Source organism: Alternaria ethzedia, assembly GCF_023757985.1.
Source record: "Alternaria ethzedia strain BMP 0044 chromosome Unknown scaffold_28, whole genome shotgun sequence".
NCBI lineage: Eukaryota > Fungi > Ascomycota > Dothideomycetes > Pleosporales > Pleosporaceae > Alternaria > Alternaria ethzedia.
The window spans coordinates 46,936-60,431 of record NW_026056221.1 but is presented as its reverse complement, the minus strand read 5'-3'; the positions used below and the strand labels follow the sequence as shown (position 1 = coordinate 60,431).

Genomic DNA, 13,496 nt, shown 5'->3' with positions numbered 1-13,496 from the left:
TGTCGGTAGCTGCCAGAGAGTTGTTTTGCCGATAGTTCATGAGTCCGCTGAAGGAACGTCGTTTCCAGCTCGCATGACATTGATGACGGCCAACTGCATCCTATGCGTGCCTAGTACGTAGCCGGATATTGCTGTCCCAATCTAGTGCAGTTGGCGGGGTAGGCATCCGAATGGTTAATGAGGATGTGCACTGTGCCACCAATGCGGTCACGGTTAAGGTTGGCTGCATGCAGGGCGTTTTTAGCAACGACGAAAAGGCTCCGTGGTCGCTAGTGATCTCATAGACAACTATAGATCGTGATGTCGAGGCCATCGTGTTGCGCTTACGTCGTGAGGCGCGTGGTTAGCAGCTGGTGTGTTGTGGGCTGAGTCAGGGTAGGCACGCCTTGAGAAGGGCCGTGTTTCTGTTTCAGGTGCCCGCTAGAGCGTCTCTCGTGTCCCTCCCGTCACGAAGCCGCCCACTTGAGCGCGCGCCTCCCATTCTTTTTATTGCCATCATGCCATCACAGTCAGTAATCTCGAATCGTCGTCACTTGGATGTGATGCAAATGTGACGACGATGGGCGATAGCAGCAAACGGCGTGTTGTCGTGCCTAAACCCCACAACAGGCTAGGAGAGTGCACAAAGTGCACAGTCTGCCCAGCGCCGCCAAACTGTTCGCCATAGCTTCCGGGGACGTCGCCCGGACGCGCACTATCGATAGGTACTACTTTACGTGCATGCATATACGGCTGCACACGTTTTTAGGCATACGAGAGTGCGAGCACTGAGGTCGAGTCCTCGGAACCTTCTTTTAAGTCTTTCTACTCCGGAGCATATCATCCGATCGTGGAATGGCGTGCGACAGGCGAGCAGAAAGAGGCCAGGAGAGGAGCGGTCTGTCTTGATTCGTGAAGTGGTCGAAGGAGCGGAAATGATCAGAACCCTTGCTGTGTCGAGCCTGGGAGTTTCATGCGCAAAGAGCGTGGGATGCACAACGAGCGACAAGATCGGCACCGCAGCAGCGAAAGTCGGGGCGAAGTGATGCCATCATGTATTCGATTGCAATAATGCAGCGTTCGATGGCGCCGGGTACTGTTCGCCGTTGACCCCGCAGCTCTCAACATCCTCACGGTGCAGATTCTGCTGGTGCTGCGGTTGCACAGAAACCCAGGGACATGTTCCGACACTGGGGCTGTTTCCTCGCTGCAAGCATGTCTCTTGGCTAAAATAAACGCTAAATACTCTTGGTTAAGGCCAGGGGCACTGGCGAATAACGACGACAGCGGCGGGACGTCATTGGTTTGTCTCACCATCTGCCCCTGACACTCTTCGTGTGCATGGTCACACCCTCGCTCGTGCCGTCGCCGCTTAGGCCATTTGGGAGATGCCCAAGCCCACCCGATGGCTGCCCTTGCACGACCGTGAGCGCGAACGGACCCTCTCAGCGGCCGGTTGGACGTCTCCCTCTCGCTCAGGCTCACCTGTCTCTCCCCAGCTTCAGCCTCCGTGTGCCTGAACAGCCTCACCTAGACGGCTTTCCATCTCGACTCCCGCACACCGCTGAGCTGTGCTGCCTCTCATTTCGCCCTACCCTTCGTATACCTCTTCGCCTCTTTGAGAGAGGGTTGCCCCGTCGCTCCCTTTGCACTAGTCGGATCAATCCATCGTCGTCTTTCGCCAGATCGAACATCCTGTCGCGCTCGGTCTCGACATCTGTCTTGGATTCGAGTACGTTCGACACGACCATTACTTGCTGGACCATACTGACGCTTTGTCGCACTATAGACGATTACGATTGTCTTTACGAGCCAATCGTATCCTTGAGTCGTCGCATTCGCCTTCCCAACGCGCAGTCGACCAACCTCCATCTTCGGACAACTAATAATCCTTGGACCTTACACCTAGTCATGCGAAGTCGAGTGGAATTATAATCAGTCTATTGCTTTACGTCTCAAGTCGAGGATAAACTCACATCACGTTCGCTATTCTTACCGGATCTAACACACGATCCACATCACCATGGCTCTCCCAAAGCCCGTATACCCGCTGAGTGAGCACTGCTCAATCATCTACGAGAACACGCTTTACGTATATTCGCCATCTGGATTCCAATCGCTAAAGCTTGAAGAGGGGGCAGAATGGAAGGCGCTGCCTATGGACATATCGCTTACCGGAGCGCAATGCGTGAAGGCAGTGCCCAAGGGGGACGCCGCAGCTGCTAAGCTGTTCATTGTTGGAGGACGCGTCAACGAGACCGCTTCGACGTGGAACTATCCCGGATTGATGCACTACACATTCTCCAAGAAGAAGTGGGACTGGCAACGGTCTGAGAGCTGGAACACACAAAATCGCGTCAACCATGACGCTGTCTACCTACAAGACTCACAGAAGATTCTCGTCTACGCAGGGTCGCAGACAGAGGGGGACAACGGCCCATCGTCGGAATCCTTCCTAATGTCCACTGTCGAGCCCTACTCGGTATCGAGTATGCCGCCGTCCGGCGCGCCACTCTCCGTAAAGCCCATGCTGATGAACTCGGACGCAAACTCTGCGATATTAGTCGGTGGTGGCGCTACCAACACTGCGGTATGGAAGTTCAGCGAAGCATCAGGATGGAAAGATCTCGGCGTCAGCCTGGAACAACCGATCGTTAACGCCGATGCTGTCAAATGCTCAATAGTCTCCAACAAAGACGGAAGGATCGCTCTGGAGAAGTTCGACATGAGTGTAACACCGAACGCCGTGGAACGAATCCTCCTCGTGAACAAGGACGGATCGCCCGCAGCCCCGGGAACTCTTGCCGGTGGGGACAAAGTGAAGCGAGTAGTCATTGATGACTGGTCAAAGTACAACGACACACTCGCACCGACAGTTACACGGAACGGTTACTCGTTAGCACAAGGCGAGGATGGCACCACCGTTGCAAGTGGTGGCAACCCCGATGAGCCCATTGCTGTCTTCGACGCAAAGGAGAACGCATGGATGAACGCGACAGCGCTGTTCTCTGGACAAGAGATCCTAGTGAACTCGATATCATCTTCAAGCGCATCATCGACACCGACCGCGACTGCATCCGTATCAGCGACGCCCAGCGCCAGCACCACAGAAGCAGTCGGCCCACCACCGGCTCCCCCTAGCAATAAGGGAAAGATGTTGACTGTACTTGGCGCTACACTCGGTACGATCTTCGGCATCGCTGCTATCCTGATTCTCATTCTGTTCTGCCTCAAGTACAGGAAGAACAAGAGCAAGCAGAACCCAGGTTACATTGAGAAGAACGACCGCATGAGTTTTGCGGACCGCGGCGCTGCTTTCATGAAGGAGGCTGGTGGAGCTGTCGTAACTTACCAGCCAAAACACAACAACGACTCTGTCACATCGCTTGCCATCATACAAGGACGTGGTAGCAACAACGGCCACAAGAAGAATGTTGCGAGCGATGCCAGTACAGCGGGACTTGTGAAGAAGAGCAGCCCGCTTGGCTACTCCGAAGGCTACAACGAGCCCTACGAGCTTGCTAAGTTTGACCTCAAGCCGGAGCCTGTCGAGCCTATGGTTCGTCAGAACTCCAGTCGGAACAAGCCTGCACCAAGAGCACGTAGCTCAGGCTGGAGTCGGTACTTCGCCAACAACGAAGCTACAAACCTGGCAAGTGCACCACCTGCTGACCGTTCTACCTTTGCGTCAGACCGGACAAGTACGGCCAGTCAGTCACAATACACCAACTCGCGCATGTACAGCTCGCGTCCATCACAACATATCGCTCCATTAGAGATCCCCAAGTTCAACGACGGGCAGCGTCTAAGCCGAGTTGCCAGTGGAAGTCCAACGCTTGGAACCCCCAACAGTGTCATTCCACATGGTGTTCAGCCCATGCAAGCAGAGCTTGCTCGCGCCAACTCAAATGCCAGCACAGTATCTGCTCTCAGTCACGACGGCTACCTACGCCACCCCGTAGAAAGCTGGACTCCAGTGGGCGATGACCGACGGACGAGCAGTCAGTACACTGGTAGCATGGTTATCGACTCTAACAAGTACGATGGCGCTAGCTCGTATTACCCTGACGGCACCGATTCGTTCTACCCCAAGAGCAACTTCTCCTCCTTCTACCCCGGTCAAGGCGACAACCCATCCACCGTCCCTGACATGCGAGACAGCACGTTCACCATGTTCCCATCAGGAAACGCACCACCCGCACCCACCGAGGAGATGCCCAAGAGCAAGTTCAGCTCGATGTACCCCGTGCCACCACGTCTCGGTCTCCCACAAGATCGCGAGAGCACAGCAACCGTGTTCCCAGGTGGTCCCGGCGGTGCACAAGGAGGCAAGGCCGAGGCGGCGCTACCAAGCCCCAAGTTCAACTCCTTCTACCCACCACCCAAAGTCGGGCACGAGAGCTCAGCAACCCTCTTCCCGGGCCCAGGTCCCAACCAAGGCAACGGAAAGGAACAATCCGACATGTCATGGCTGAACCTCGGCCAAAGCAGATAAAGCCCTGGATTTTGAACTTAGCCTTGTCACGCCTATAATGAGCCCATGCTCCCCCGTCTCTACCTCGACCATACACATCACCTCCATCCTCTCTCTCTCTCGAAAAGCAGCATCACTTAGCGAACGCATCATCACCACCCTGTACAGCAGATCTTTCTTTCTCGAGCATAGCATTCATCAGCGCCGGGCGTCTCTTTCCAAATCCCCCCTTGTTCACCAAACGCTAGCCGCGAAAAGCCGATGTCAGCTTTTGGCATTCAGTCGCTACAGATACCCGACGCCAACCTCCTCACAGCGCGTCAACCCATCATACCTCTCCCACAAACGCCTACCTCCTCCTCCGCTCTCTCCTCTCGAAACGAAGGAGTCTCAGTTGTAAATAGAACGCCCACCTTCTTACCCCACACTCCCAACGCACCACTTTCTTTTCTCATACACTCTTTTCTTTTCCCACCAAACCATGTTTCCCGATATCTCTTTTTTTTCCACATACTTTTCAACTTGGTCTGTGTCCAAATGTATCTTTGGAAATCGCAGTATCTTGTTGATGATCGTCGTTATTGTTGTTGTCGTTGTCTCAGATCTACGGGTCTGGATATGTTTTTGCTTGTTTTGAAATGGCGTCGTCGTGCAAGATGGTTGGAAAGATCTCTCTTCGCTGTCTTGGTCTCGTCTTGTTGTATGTAGCTCGCTTGTCGAGTGGGGAAGTTGGGAGGGAGGGAAGAGGGAAGTTGGACTGGCTTGACCCTGGATGTGCTGGGTTGCTGGTGCGAGGGACACGTCTATTGTTGACGTGGTGGCTGAACTGGTGGATTGGATCGGACGTTAATACTTTAATGAAAGAAGCGAGTGTCGTACCAAATCATTTCGTCTGCCTGTGATGTTTGCACTTGTGAAGGAAATGTGTTGATGCTTAACTCATATCCTAGTGAGATGTCTGGTTCTAGTGGTTAAGTGTACAGTTAGTTTGCATGGTAAGCCCATCCAACGTCGTTCACACTGGATCTTCACATGGACATGTACACGAGACGCAAACTGGCTGCCATGTCCTAATCATTACATCTTGACCAAGCATCAAAAACAAGTATTCGTAGAGAAGAGCGTGTGAGATCGCATCGTTGAGATATCGCCCGAGAGACGAGAGATATCTCAACGATGCGATCTCACACACCCTTCTCTACGAATACCCTCCCATGTACAAAGTCTAAAAGTCTATCGCTCCGCAAACTAACCATCCCACCACCAAAACACCCCCTCTAATTAACAACCCTCTTCATCTGCGCCGCCTGCCTCGGCTCAATAAACAGCGCCTCCGCCTCCGTCAACACAACACCCTCCTTCTCCTCACTCCCCAGTGTCATCAACCGACCCTTAACCCACGCCTTCCTGCCCTCAACCTTCGTTGTCTCAGCCCTTAACACCACAATCTGCCCCGCCATACACGGCGCCTTGTAATCGATCTTCAAACTCGCCGTCACACCCACTTTGTTCGGCAGCGCGGGGAAGCAGCATCGTGCTAGTCCCTCGTCGAGGAGTGTGGCTAGCAGGCCGCCGTGGACGATGCCGGGGTGGCCGCACAGCGCTTCACCCAGGTATTGCAAAGATACGAATTCAGAGCCGTCGGCTGTGCTGAATTGGATTGGGGGAACGGCGATTTTGTCGGGGCCGAGCAGTGTGCCTCCCGTCAGGTTCTGCGCTCTTAGTCCCTCTGGTATCTTGAGATGCGGCCTTGAGGCAATGTATTTAGGGTCCTCCAATAACGACTTTGTGAGGGGATGCTCGAATATGCTTCGTTCTATCTCGGCAATGGCTTCTGTGCTGGGCTCGAAGAGTTCGAGGGTTTCGGCGTCGGTGGGCGGGTTCGCGAGGTCTTGGAGGGAGGCCATGGCGGGGAAACCGGCGATTACGAAGCCGCTGGTGAGTGTGAGGAGGGTAAGGGCGAGGGCGATGGGGATGCGGATGTAGATTGGTCGTTTGGGTTTTTGGGAGGAGGAATTGGGTGGTGGTGGAGGCGGTGATGTGGATTGTGCGGTTTGCGATTGTTCTGCTGCTGCTATAGAAAAGTATTAGTTTACTAAATTCTTCTTTCTCGAGTCTTCCATAGCGATAGGACATAGAAGTTGAATTTAGACCGGGTATTGGGAATGAAACTTACAAACACTACTCGTCCACCTAACAATCCGTATCCTATCTTCCAGCCCACCCCCAGCCGGCCCTCTCTGTCCTTTTATACAACCCGGGCGGACTTCGCGCAGCGGGGCCAATGCTCTGTATGCCCCGAAACCTAACACTCTGCTGCGACCCACATGCCCAGATAAGGCAGACCTTGCGGATATCATACTTACGTAGTAGTCAGACGCCTAGAATCTCGCGGCAGAGACTTTTTTTCTTTCGGCTAGGCTAGAGGGTAAGTCGGCGGTGAGCACGGTTTGGTAGTACAGTCGGAGGTTCCGCGCATGCGCGCGCGTTCGGTCCCTGAGCTCGGACGCTCTGCGGAATAGGAAGTGCCGAGGTTCAGAAGGTGGGATGTTGTTGGCTGCAAGGGCGAGGGAAATTTGGGACAATGGTCGCCAAGATGGTGTACTATTCATGGGTTTTGGAATGGTGTGTATTTGCATCTCTTGGTACGTACTTCGGCCGATGATGGTGAATTAGCTTATGGCGTAGGTGCCCCTTTAAGTTGAACGGGTTGTCGTCGATGCCCGCCTATGTATGCTGTCGACTCAAAGAAACCTCACAGTCTACACATGAACTGTACATCACGATGAAAATAGCTCGAGACGATGTATCATGCGTGACTTGAGATTTGATTATCCCAGTTCTGTCCTTGGAAACTTGTTCCACTTGCTTTACACGTGGTATTTCCACTCCACCAATCCATCAAGTCATCATACTATACATACAGAGTAGAGAAGTGCGTCATGTAGAACGCCATACTCATCTACGGCGTCCGTCTATCCACTTCCATGACCCAGGTGACGAAACATAGCAAACCCGTATAGGGACCGGAGACTACAAAAACAGAGCAACAACTGTCTTTTTGGACGCCAAAGATGCAGCAAGAACATGACCACCAACATTAAGGTGTGGTGAGAAGGTAGTGTAATCGTACAGGGTGGAACGCAGAGGGAAGGAAAAAGAGATTAGTGGCGACTCGCTCAGTAGTAATCCCTGGCACTCTTCTGCAGTTCGATCAACCTCCATCCTCGTGTCTCGGGGTTGTTGACGTCTTCTGGTATCCTGGTGACACCAATGGCGTATGTGACTTGCTGGACCTTGTCGTCCATGCCAGAGGCCAGTTCTCCTGACTTGGCGTTGCGGTAGACGTGCACTTCTTGGGTTCTGCAGGTAAGGATGAAGACGGGGATCTCTCCTGGCTCCAGCAGCTTTGCGTTCAGGACGTCGACGCCACGAATGTCGACAATCTTTCCGTCAGACTTGAGGCCAGCAGCCTGGTATTGTTGCATCAGCGCTGCGTATACTGAGTATTGCGCTGCTGATAGCCACTCCTTTAGGACGGCAATGTCGCCCTTGACGTATGCGTCCAGGACTTCTGGGAGGATGTATTCGCGCATCTCGGTCAGGAAGGGCTCCATTTGGAAGTTAGGGTCCATTTCTCTGAATCGCTTGATGACCATGGCCGTCTCGTTTTCGGCGAAGAAGCCGGTGATGCGGTCGGAGATACTGCGAGCGGTCTCGATGATGGCGTTGTCAGACTCCCTGTAGACTGTCTTCATGTTGAAGAAGCCTTGGGCGAGCTTGGAGTTGTCCTTCCATTCTCTCCAGACTTCCTTGTACTTGGCGTCCTTGTGAAGGGTGACGTTTGTGCCAGCACTGATAGTTGTTAGTCAAAGGTCTTGGTCTTCTGAGAAATGTCTTACTTTGGGTCCTCCTCCATTGGGCCCAGGGGTTTGCCGCCAGTTCGTTGGAGCTCGTTGAGTTCGCGCAGCTCTCGCCTCTTCCTGCGCTCCTCCTTCTCGACCCAACCACCGTATCTTGATGAGCTGCCATCGTCGATGGTCTCCTTCACGGCCTGGAAAGCCTTGGTCTGTCGCACTGGCCGAGTTGCGTACTCAAGCCCAGTACCCGTAACCCTCGCAGCAGCACGAACGCCCTTGACGGGCATGGTGTCCCATGTCCACGCCGCACCATGACCAACAGCTGATGCCGTCGCCTTCAATGCCTCCGTGGTCTTTGTCTTGGCAGCCTCAGAGATCTGGCCGGCCTTCTGGACGTTTGGGTTCTGCTGGAAGTCGTGCAGCGCACCACCCAACTGTTTTGTACCCTCATTCCAGTCCTTCGAGGCCTGGAACTCTTGCTTCAAGGTCTCGGTGAAGACCTGCCATGGTGTCTTGTCGCCGTGGGGTGGAGGTGGGGGCGCATCCTTCTTCTCTTTCTTCTGGCCCTCTTCGCCCTCCTTCTGTTCACCAGCTTCTTCCTCTCCGTCCTTCTTCTCCTTGGCTTCCTCGCCCTCTTTCTTTGCCTGGTCGCCTGCAGCCTGCTCAGAGGTGCTACCCTCGGAGGTTGTTGATTTGGTGGTCTCTGGCTCTCCTTCCTTTACGTCTTTTTGCTTTTGCGCTTGCTCGTATAGGGCGGGCCGAGAAGAGAAGTGGCGGGCGTATGCGGATGACGTGCGGAAGAGGACATCTTGGGGCAAGAATTCGCTGCGGAGGAAGCGTTGGGAGGAAGGCGTAGATGTGGAAGGTAGTGACGTGCGTGTGGAGGAGACTTGCGATGTTCTTGGTAGTGTTGATATCCGTCTATACGCTGCAGCTCTTCCGCATGCGCTTGCAGGCGTAGCAGCGGCGGGTTGTATGCTCCATCGCGCAGTGGCGGCAAATGTGCTTGCTGTCTGGGGCCTCATGCTCTGGACTTGAAGGCAATTGGATCTGGGTATTAAATTGAAGTAGGACCGGCCCAAGCAGTGAGCGTTGGAAGGTGGGCGCGGCGAAGGTGGGTGAGAAGCATCGCCATCTTTTTCCGAATGCCAAGCCAGCCTCGCAACCTTCTGCGACTTTCTAGCAAATCGCTGCATCCCCGAACCTCAATCGGGGCATCTACCGCCTTCAACATGGCCAGCAACACAACTCTACAGACGTTTCGATCCCTCACATGCTCAATTCGCTCATCATGTCGACACACGCAACCCCTGCGACCGTTTTCGCACAGCACACGAGTCCTCGCTGCAACTCCTCCCTCCTTCCGCAAGAGGCCTGAGAAGAGTCTCGACCAGCTGCTCAGCAATGTAGATGAGAACTTCAGTGGCGCAGCCCCCAATCCATACAATATGATACCCGGCCAAAACCCAAACGACCCTTCTTTCAAGAACCTCGCACCGCGCGAATGGGACGAAGACGACAAACACAAACTCCATGTTTACGCCACCAAGCACAACACACACCTGTGCCTGACACAGCCAAACCGAAACCCACTGATCTCGGTATCTTGCGGAAACATCGGCTTCAGGAAAGCGGGGCGCGGAACATACGATGCAGCCTATCAATTGGCCGCCTTCCTCATGAACCGAATCCAGGACAAGGGCCTGCTGCCGCAGATTCAGAAGTTGGAGTTGATATACAGAGGGTTTGGCGCAGGCAGGGAGGCAGTCACAAAGGCGATATTGGGTGCTGAGGGAAAGAGGATACGGCCGCTGATTGTGAAGCTGGCCGACTCGACGAGATTGAAGTTTGGTGGTACAAGGAGCAAGAAGCCGAGGAGATTGGGTTAGAGACTGCTTGTCGAGCATGTGGGGATGGAAATCAGACGAAGTGTACGATGATAGTGGGGTTCACTAGGCGTCATGGGTAGAGGCAATGAGCACTTGGGCATGCATCACAAGAGCAGTGTGTAGTGGCCAAGGCATATCAGACCAATTCAAGAGTCATGTCAGATTTTTCGGCAGTGGTGCCCTTTCAGCGGGTGGAATAGTCCGACCACTAGAATCCGTTTCCGCGATGTTGACAAGCCTGGGTGCAAGATTTCCAGCCTCATACCTAATAGGCCCTCTTGCGCTTCCTTGATCACCACGACTACTTCCAGCAGAATAGCCCGCGTTTTCCCAGCCCCTTGCTTCCTCAGTTGTCCGATGGCGTTCTCGTTCTCGATCATGACGTAGCATCGACGCTCCTTCGTCTTCGAACTCTTCGTCAAGCAACTCTCCATCAGCAGTATCATAATCCGGTGGCGCTATCCATTCCCGTGGTACAACGCATGGTAGAGCGACGCCGATGCTAGCGGCGCGATTCAGATAGCTCGGAGCTGGGCGACCCGTGAGCCTCTCGCAGAGGTAGGAAGTGAAGTGGTTGCAGTTCTTCGTGAGGAGGTTGTACGATGTTCCTTGGAACTCGTGTGAGGCCTGTAATTATTAGCTAGTTTCTTGAATATACATATGTCCTTGCATACCTCTTGTATGATAGCCTCTAGTTCTTCTTCAGGCCGGAAAGAGAAGCCATGTAGGATCGCCTGCTTGAACGTGCCACCCGGTGGTTCTTGCCCAGGCTTCGTCCAGTACACGCCTGTCAAGTCGCGCCGGTCATGTCCGCCATATGCATATTCCCTGTCGCCAATAACAACGCCTGTGTGAAGCAGCGAGCTGCCGATTGCCCAGAGTACGGTTGCGACCTTGCCGGGCGGTAACAGGTCATAGACGTGTATGGAGACCTCGGTTCTCTGCAGTGACAGCGTGGTCCTATGTTGGCTGGAACTTTTGCGCGACGGTTTGGGACGGGTAGAGGATGACATTGTCTATGGCTGTAGTGATGTATGTACAATCGAGTGTGGTATGTATTGGGGTAGGTCTCTACGTCGGTACCGAATAAGAAGGGTGGGGTATCATGGACGCTGTTAAGGGACGATGAGTGGTGCGAGGTAGTGGTACAATGACGGCAGGGCGGAGGTCAGTGAATGGGGCCAGCCCTGGGAGTAATATGCGGAGGGACAGGTGTGGGGGAGCAGATGGAGATGGAGGTCGTTGTAGCCATGACCGCCGGTTTGGCGCTCGAGCACAGCTGGATACGCGGCTTCGGCGCTTGCTGCTTCAAGCAAGCGCTGCACGGACGCCGCCCTAGCCACATAAACTTAAGAAAATTCGATTGGACTCGCTGCACCGTCAATTAACCCAGGAAACGCAGGAGAGCGGCTGCTAGGTAGCTCTCCCACCCCTCTATTTCATCACGCCCCCCACCAGGCCTCTCACCTTTTCTTTCTCTTCTCTGATACCCACTTTTTACAACCCGGCAGCAAGCACTGCCTGCTTTTTCCCAGCCTCTTTGCACTCTTCATCTTCCCCCACCAAATTTTTCCTTTCCTTCACTGCAGCTCGCACCTACGCGTCCGCGCCCAAGAAGAAAAAGATGCCTCCCAAGAAGCAGGTCAAGGAGGAGAAGCTCCCGCTCGGCAGGCCGGGAAACAACTTGAAGACTGGTATCGTGAGTGAGAGCCATACCTAGCTGGTCTTGTCGCGTTCTCACATTAACAGTGATTGCCAGGTTGGCCTAGCAAACGTCGGCAAGTCGACGCTCTTCCAAGCCATCACCAAGTGCTCCCTTGGTAACCCCGCCAACTTCCCATATGCCACCATCGACCCAGAAGAGTCGCGCGTCATCGTCCCAGATGAGCGCTTCGACTGGCTAGTGGAGCACTACAAGCCCAAGTCGGTCGTGCCTGCCCACTTGACCATCTACGATATCGCTGGTCTCACGCGCGGTGCTTCCACTGGTGCTGGTCTCGGTAACGCCTTCTTGTCGCACATCCGCGCCGTCGATGCCATCTTCCAGGTCGTCCGATGCTTCGACGATGCCGAGATTATCCACGTTGAGGGTGACGTTGACCCCATCCGTGACTTGGACATCATCGCCGAGGAGCTTCGCCTGAAGGACATTGAGTTCACCGAGAAGGCACACGCTGCGCTTGTCAAGGAGACAAGGAGAGGCGGTCAGAGTCTGGAGATGAAGAAGCTCAAGGAGGAGCAAGCCACAGTTGAGAAAGTCCTCGAGATGCTCAAGGACGGCAAGGATGTCCGGAAGGGCAACTGGTCGCCCAAGGAGGTATGTACATCTCACTCCCTCCCCCTGCACACCCCGTTACAAGATGACAAAGAGCGATTGCTCTATAATCCCAGCTCTCTGATGGCCCATTAACGCTGGGCTATTCTGAAGTGAAGTCCTTCTCTGATTAACAACATCCCAACCATACTATCTATATGGAATACCTTTCGCAAGCTCTTACTAACAGTTTGCTAGGTCGAGCACATCAACCCTCTCTTCCTCCTCTCCGCTAAGCCCGTCGTCACTCTTGTCAACCTGAGCGAGAAGGACTACATCCGCCAGAAGAACAAGCATCTCCCCAAGATCGCCGAATGGGTCAAGACCAACGCCCCCGGTGACCCAATCATCCCCATCTCCGTACAGCTCGAGGAGCGCATCGCCGTCATGTCTGACGAGGAGGCCGCTGAGGAGCTTAAGAACCTCGGTACCAAGTCGGCGCTGCCCAAGGCCATCCAGGTCATGCGCAAGGCCCTTCAACTTGGTAGCTTCTTCACAACCGGTACCGACGAAGTCCGACAATGGACAATAAGGACTGGCACCAAGGCGCCACAAGCTGCTGGTGTCATTCACGGTGACTTTGAGAAGACCTTCATCCAGGCAATCGTGTACAACTACGCGGTGCTGAGGGAAGAGGGTGATGAAGCCACTTGCAAGGCCAAGGGCAAGATCATGACCAAGGGCAAGGACTACGTTGTCGAGGATGGTGATATCCTCCTCATCAAGGCTGGTGCCGCGAAGGCATAGACAGCTTGATGAGTCTTGGTTATGTGTGTATGTGTTTATGATCTACATGCGCGTCTTATGACGAGCTATGTGAAAAGCAGCTAGACTGCCCTGAATGAATGAGAATAAACATGATCACGAACAAATCAACTTTTTCCCATGCTGTGATATGTGACTACTCTTCTATTCCAACATGTTACGCAAAGCTGGAAGACTATTCAGTAGAAGCCTTCACTCAGCTCCTTCTCACCCCT

General features: G+C 53.9%; 6 protein-coding genes across 6 annotated transcripts; 3 read left to right on the top strand and 3 right to left on the bottom strand.

Moving 5' to 3' along the window:
- Window positions 1–2,002: 2,002 nt before the first annotated feature.
- Window positions 2,003–4,474, top strand: J4E87_008625 (uncharacterized protein; the record flags this gene model as incomplete). The annotated part of the gene is made up of 1 exon (XM_049380212.1): window positions 2,003–4,474. One exon carries the CDS (start codon window positions 2,003–2,005, stop codon window positions 4,472–4,474), a length of 2,472 nt encoding a protein of 823 aa, XP_049229954.1.
- Window positions 4,475–5,730: 1,256 nt separating this feature from the next.
- J4E87_008624 (uncharacterized protein) lies at window positions 5,731–7,065 on the bottom strand (the record flags this gene model as incomplete). Its single annotated transcript, XM_049380211.1, has 2 exons — window positions 5,731–6,518; window positions 7,059–7,065. The coding sequence occupies 2 exons, from the start codon at window positions 7,063–7,065 to the stop codon at window positions 5,731–5,733; spliced, it is 795 nt and encodes a 264-aa protein (XP_049229953.1).
- A 567-nt stretch (window positions 7,066–7,632) lies between these two features.
- On the bottom strand, window positions 7,633–9,338 carry J4E87_008623 (uncharacterized protein; the record flags this gene model as incomplete). Its single annotated transcript, XM_049380210.1, has 2 exons — window positions 7,633–8,308; window positions 8,356–9,338. The coding sequence occupies 2 exons, from the start codon at window positions 9,336–9,338 to the stop codon at window positions 7,633–7,635; spliced, it is 1,659 nt and encodes a 552-aa protein (XP_049229952.1).
- Window positions 9,339–9,545: 207 nt separating this feature from the next.
- Window positions 9,546–10,202, top strand: J4E87_008622 (uncharacterized protein; the record flags this gene model as incomplete). The annotated part of the gene is made up of 1 exon (XM_049380209.1): window positions 9,546–10,202. The coding sequence occupies one exon, from the start codon at window positions 9,546–9,548 to the stop codon at window positions 10,200–10,202; it is 657 nt and encodes a 218-aa protein (XP_049229951.1).
- Window positions 10,203–10,355: 153 nt separating this feature from the next.
- Window positions 10,356–11,215, bottom strand: J4E87_008621 (uncharacterized protein; the record flags this gene model as incomplete). The annotated part of the gene is made up of 2 exons (XM_049380208.1): window positions 10,356–10,829; window positions 10,877–11,215. 2 exons carry the CDS (start codon window positions 11,213–11,215, stop codon window positions 10,356–10,358), a joined length of 813 nt encoding a protein of 270 aa, XP_049229950.1.
- Window positions 11,216–11,826: 611 nt separating this feature from the next.
- On the top strand, window positions 11,827–13,263 carry OLA1 (Obg-like ATPase; the record flags this gene model as incomplete). Its single annotated transcript, XM_049380207.1, has 3 exons — window positions 11,827–11,901; window positions 11,962–12,519; window positions 12,715–13,263. 3 exons carry the CDS (start codon window positions 11,827–11,829, stop codon window positions 13,261–13,263), a joined length of 1,182 nt encoding a protein of 393 aa, XP_049229949.1.
- Window positions 13,264–13,496: the final 233 nt, after the last annotated feature.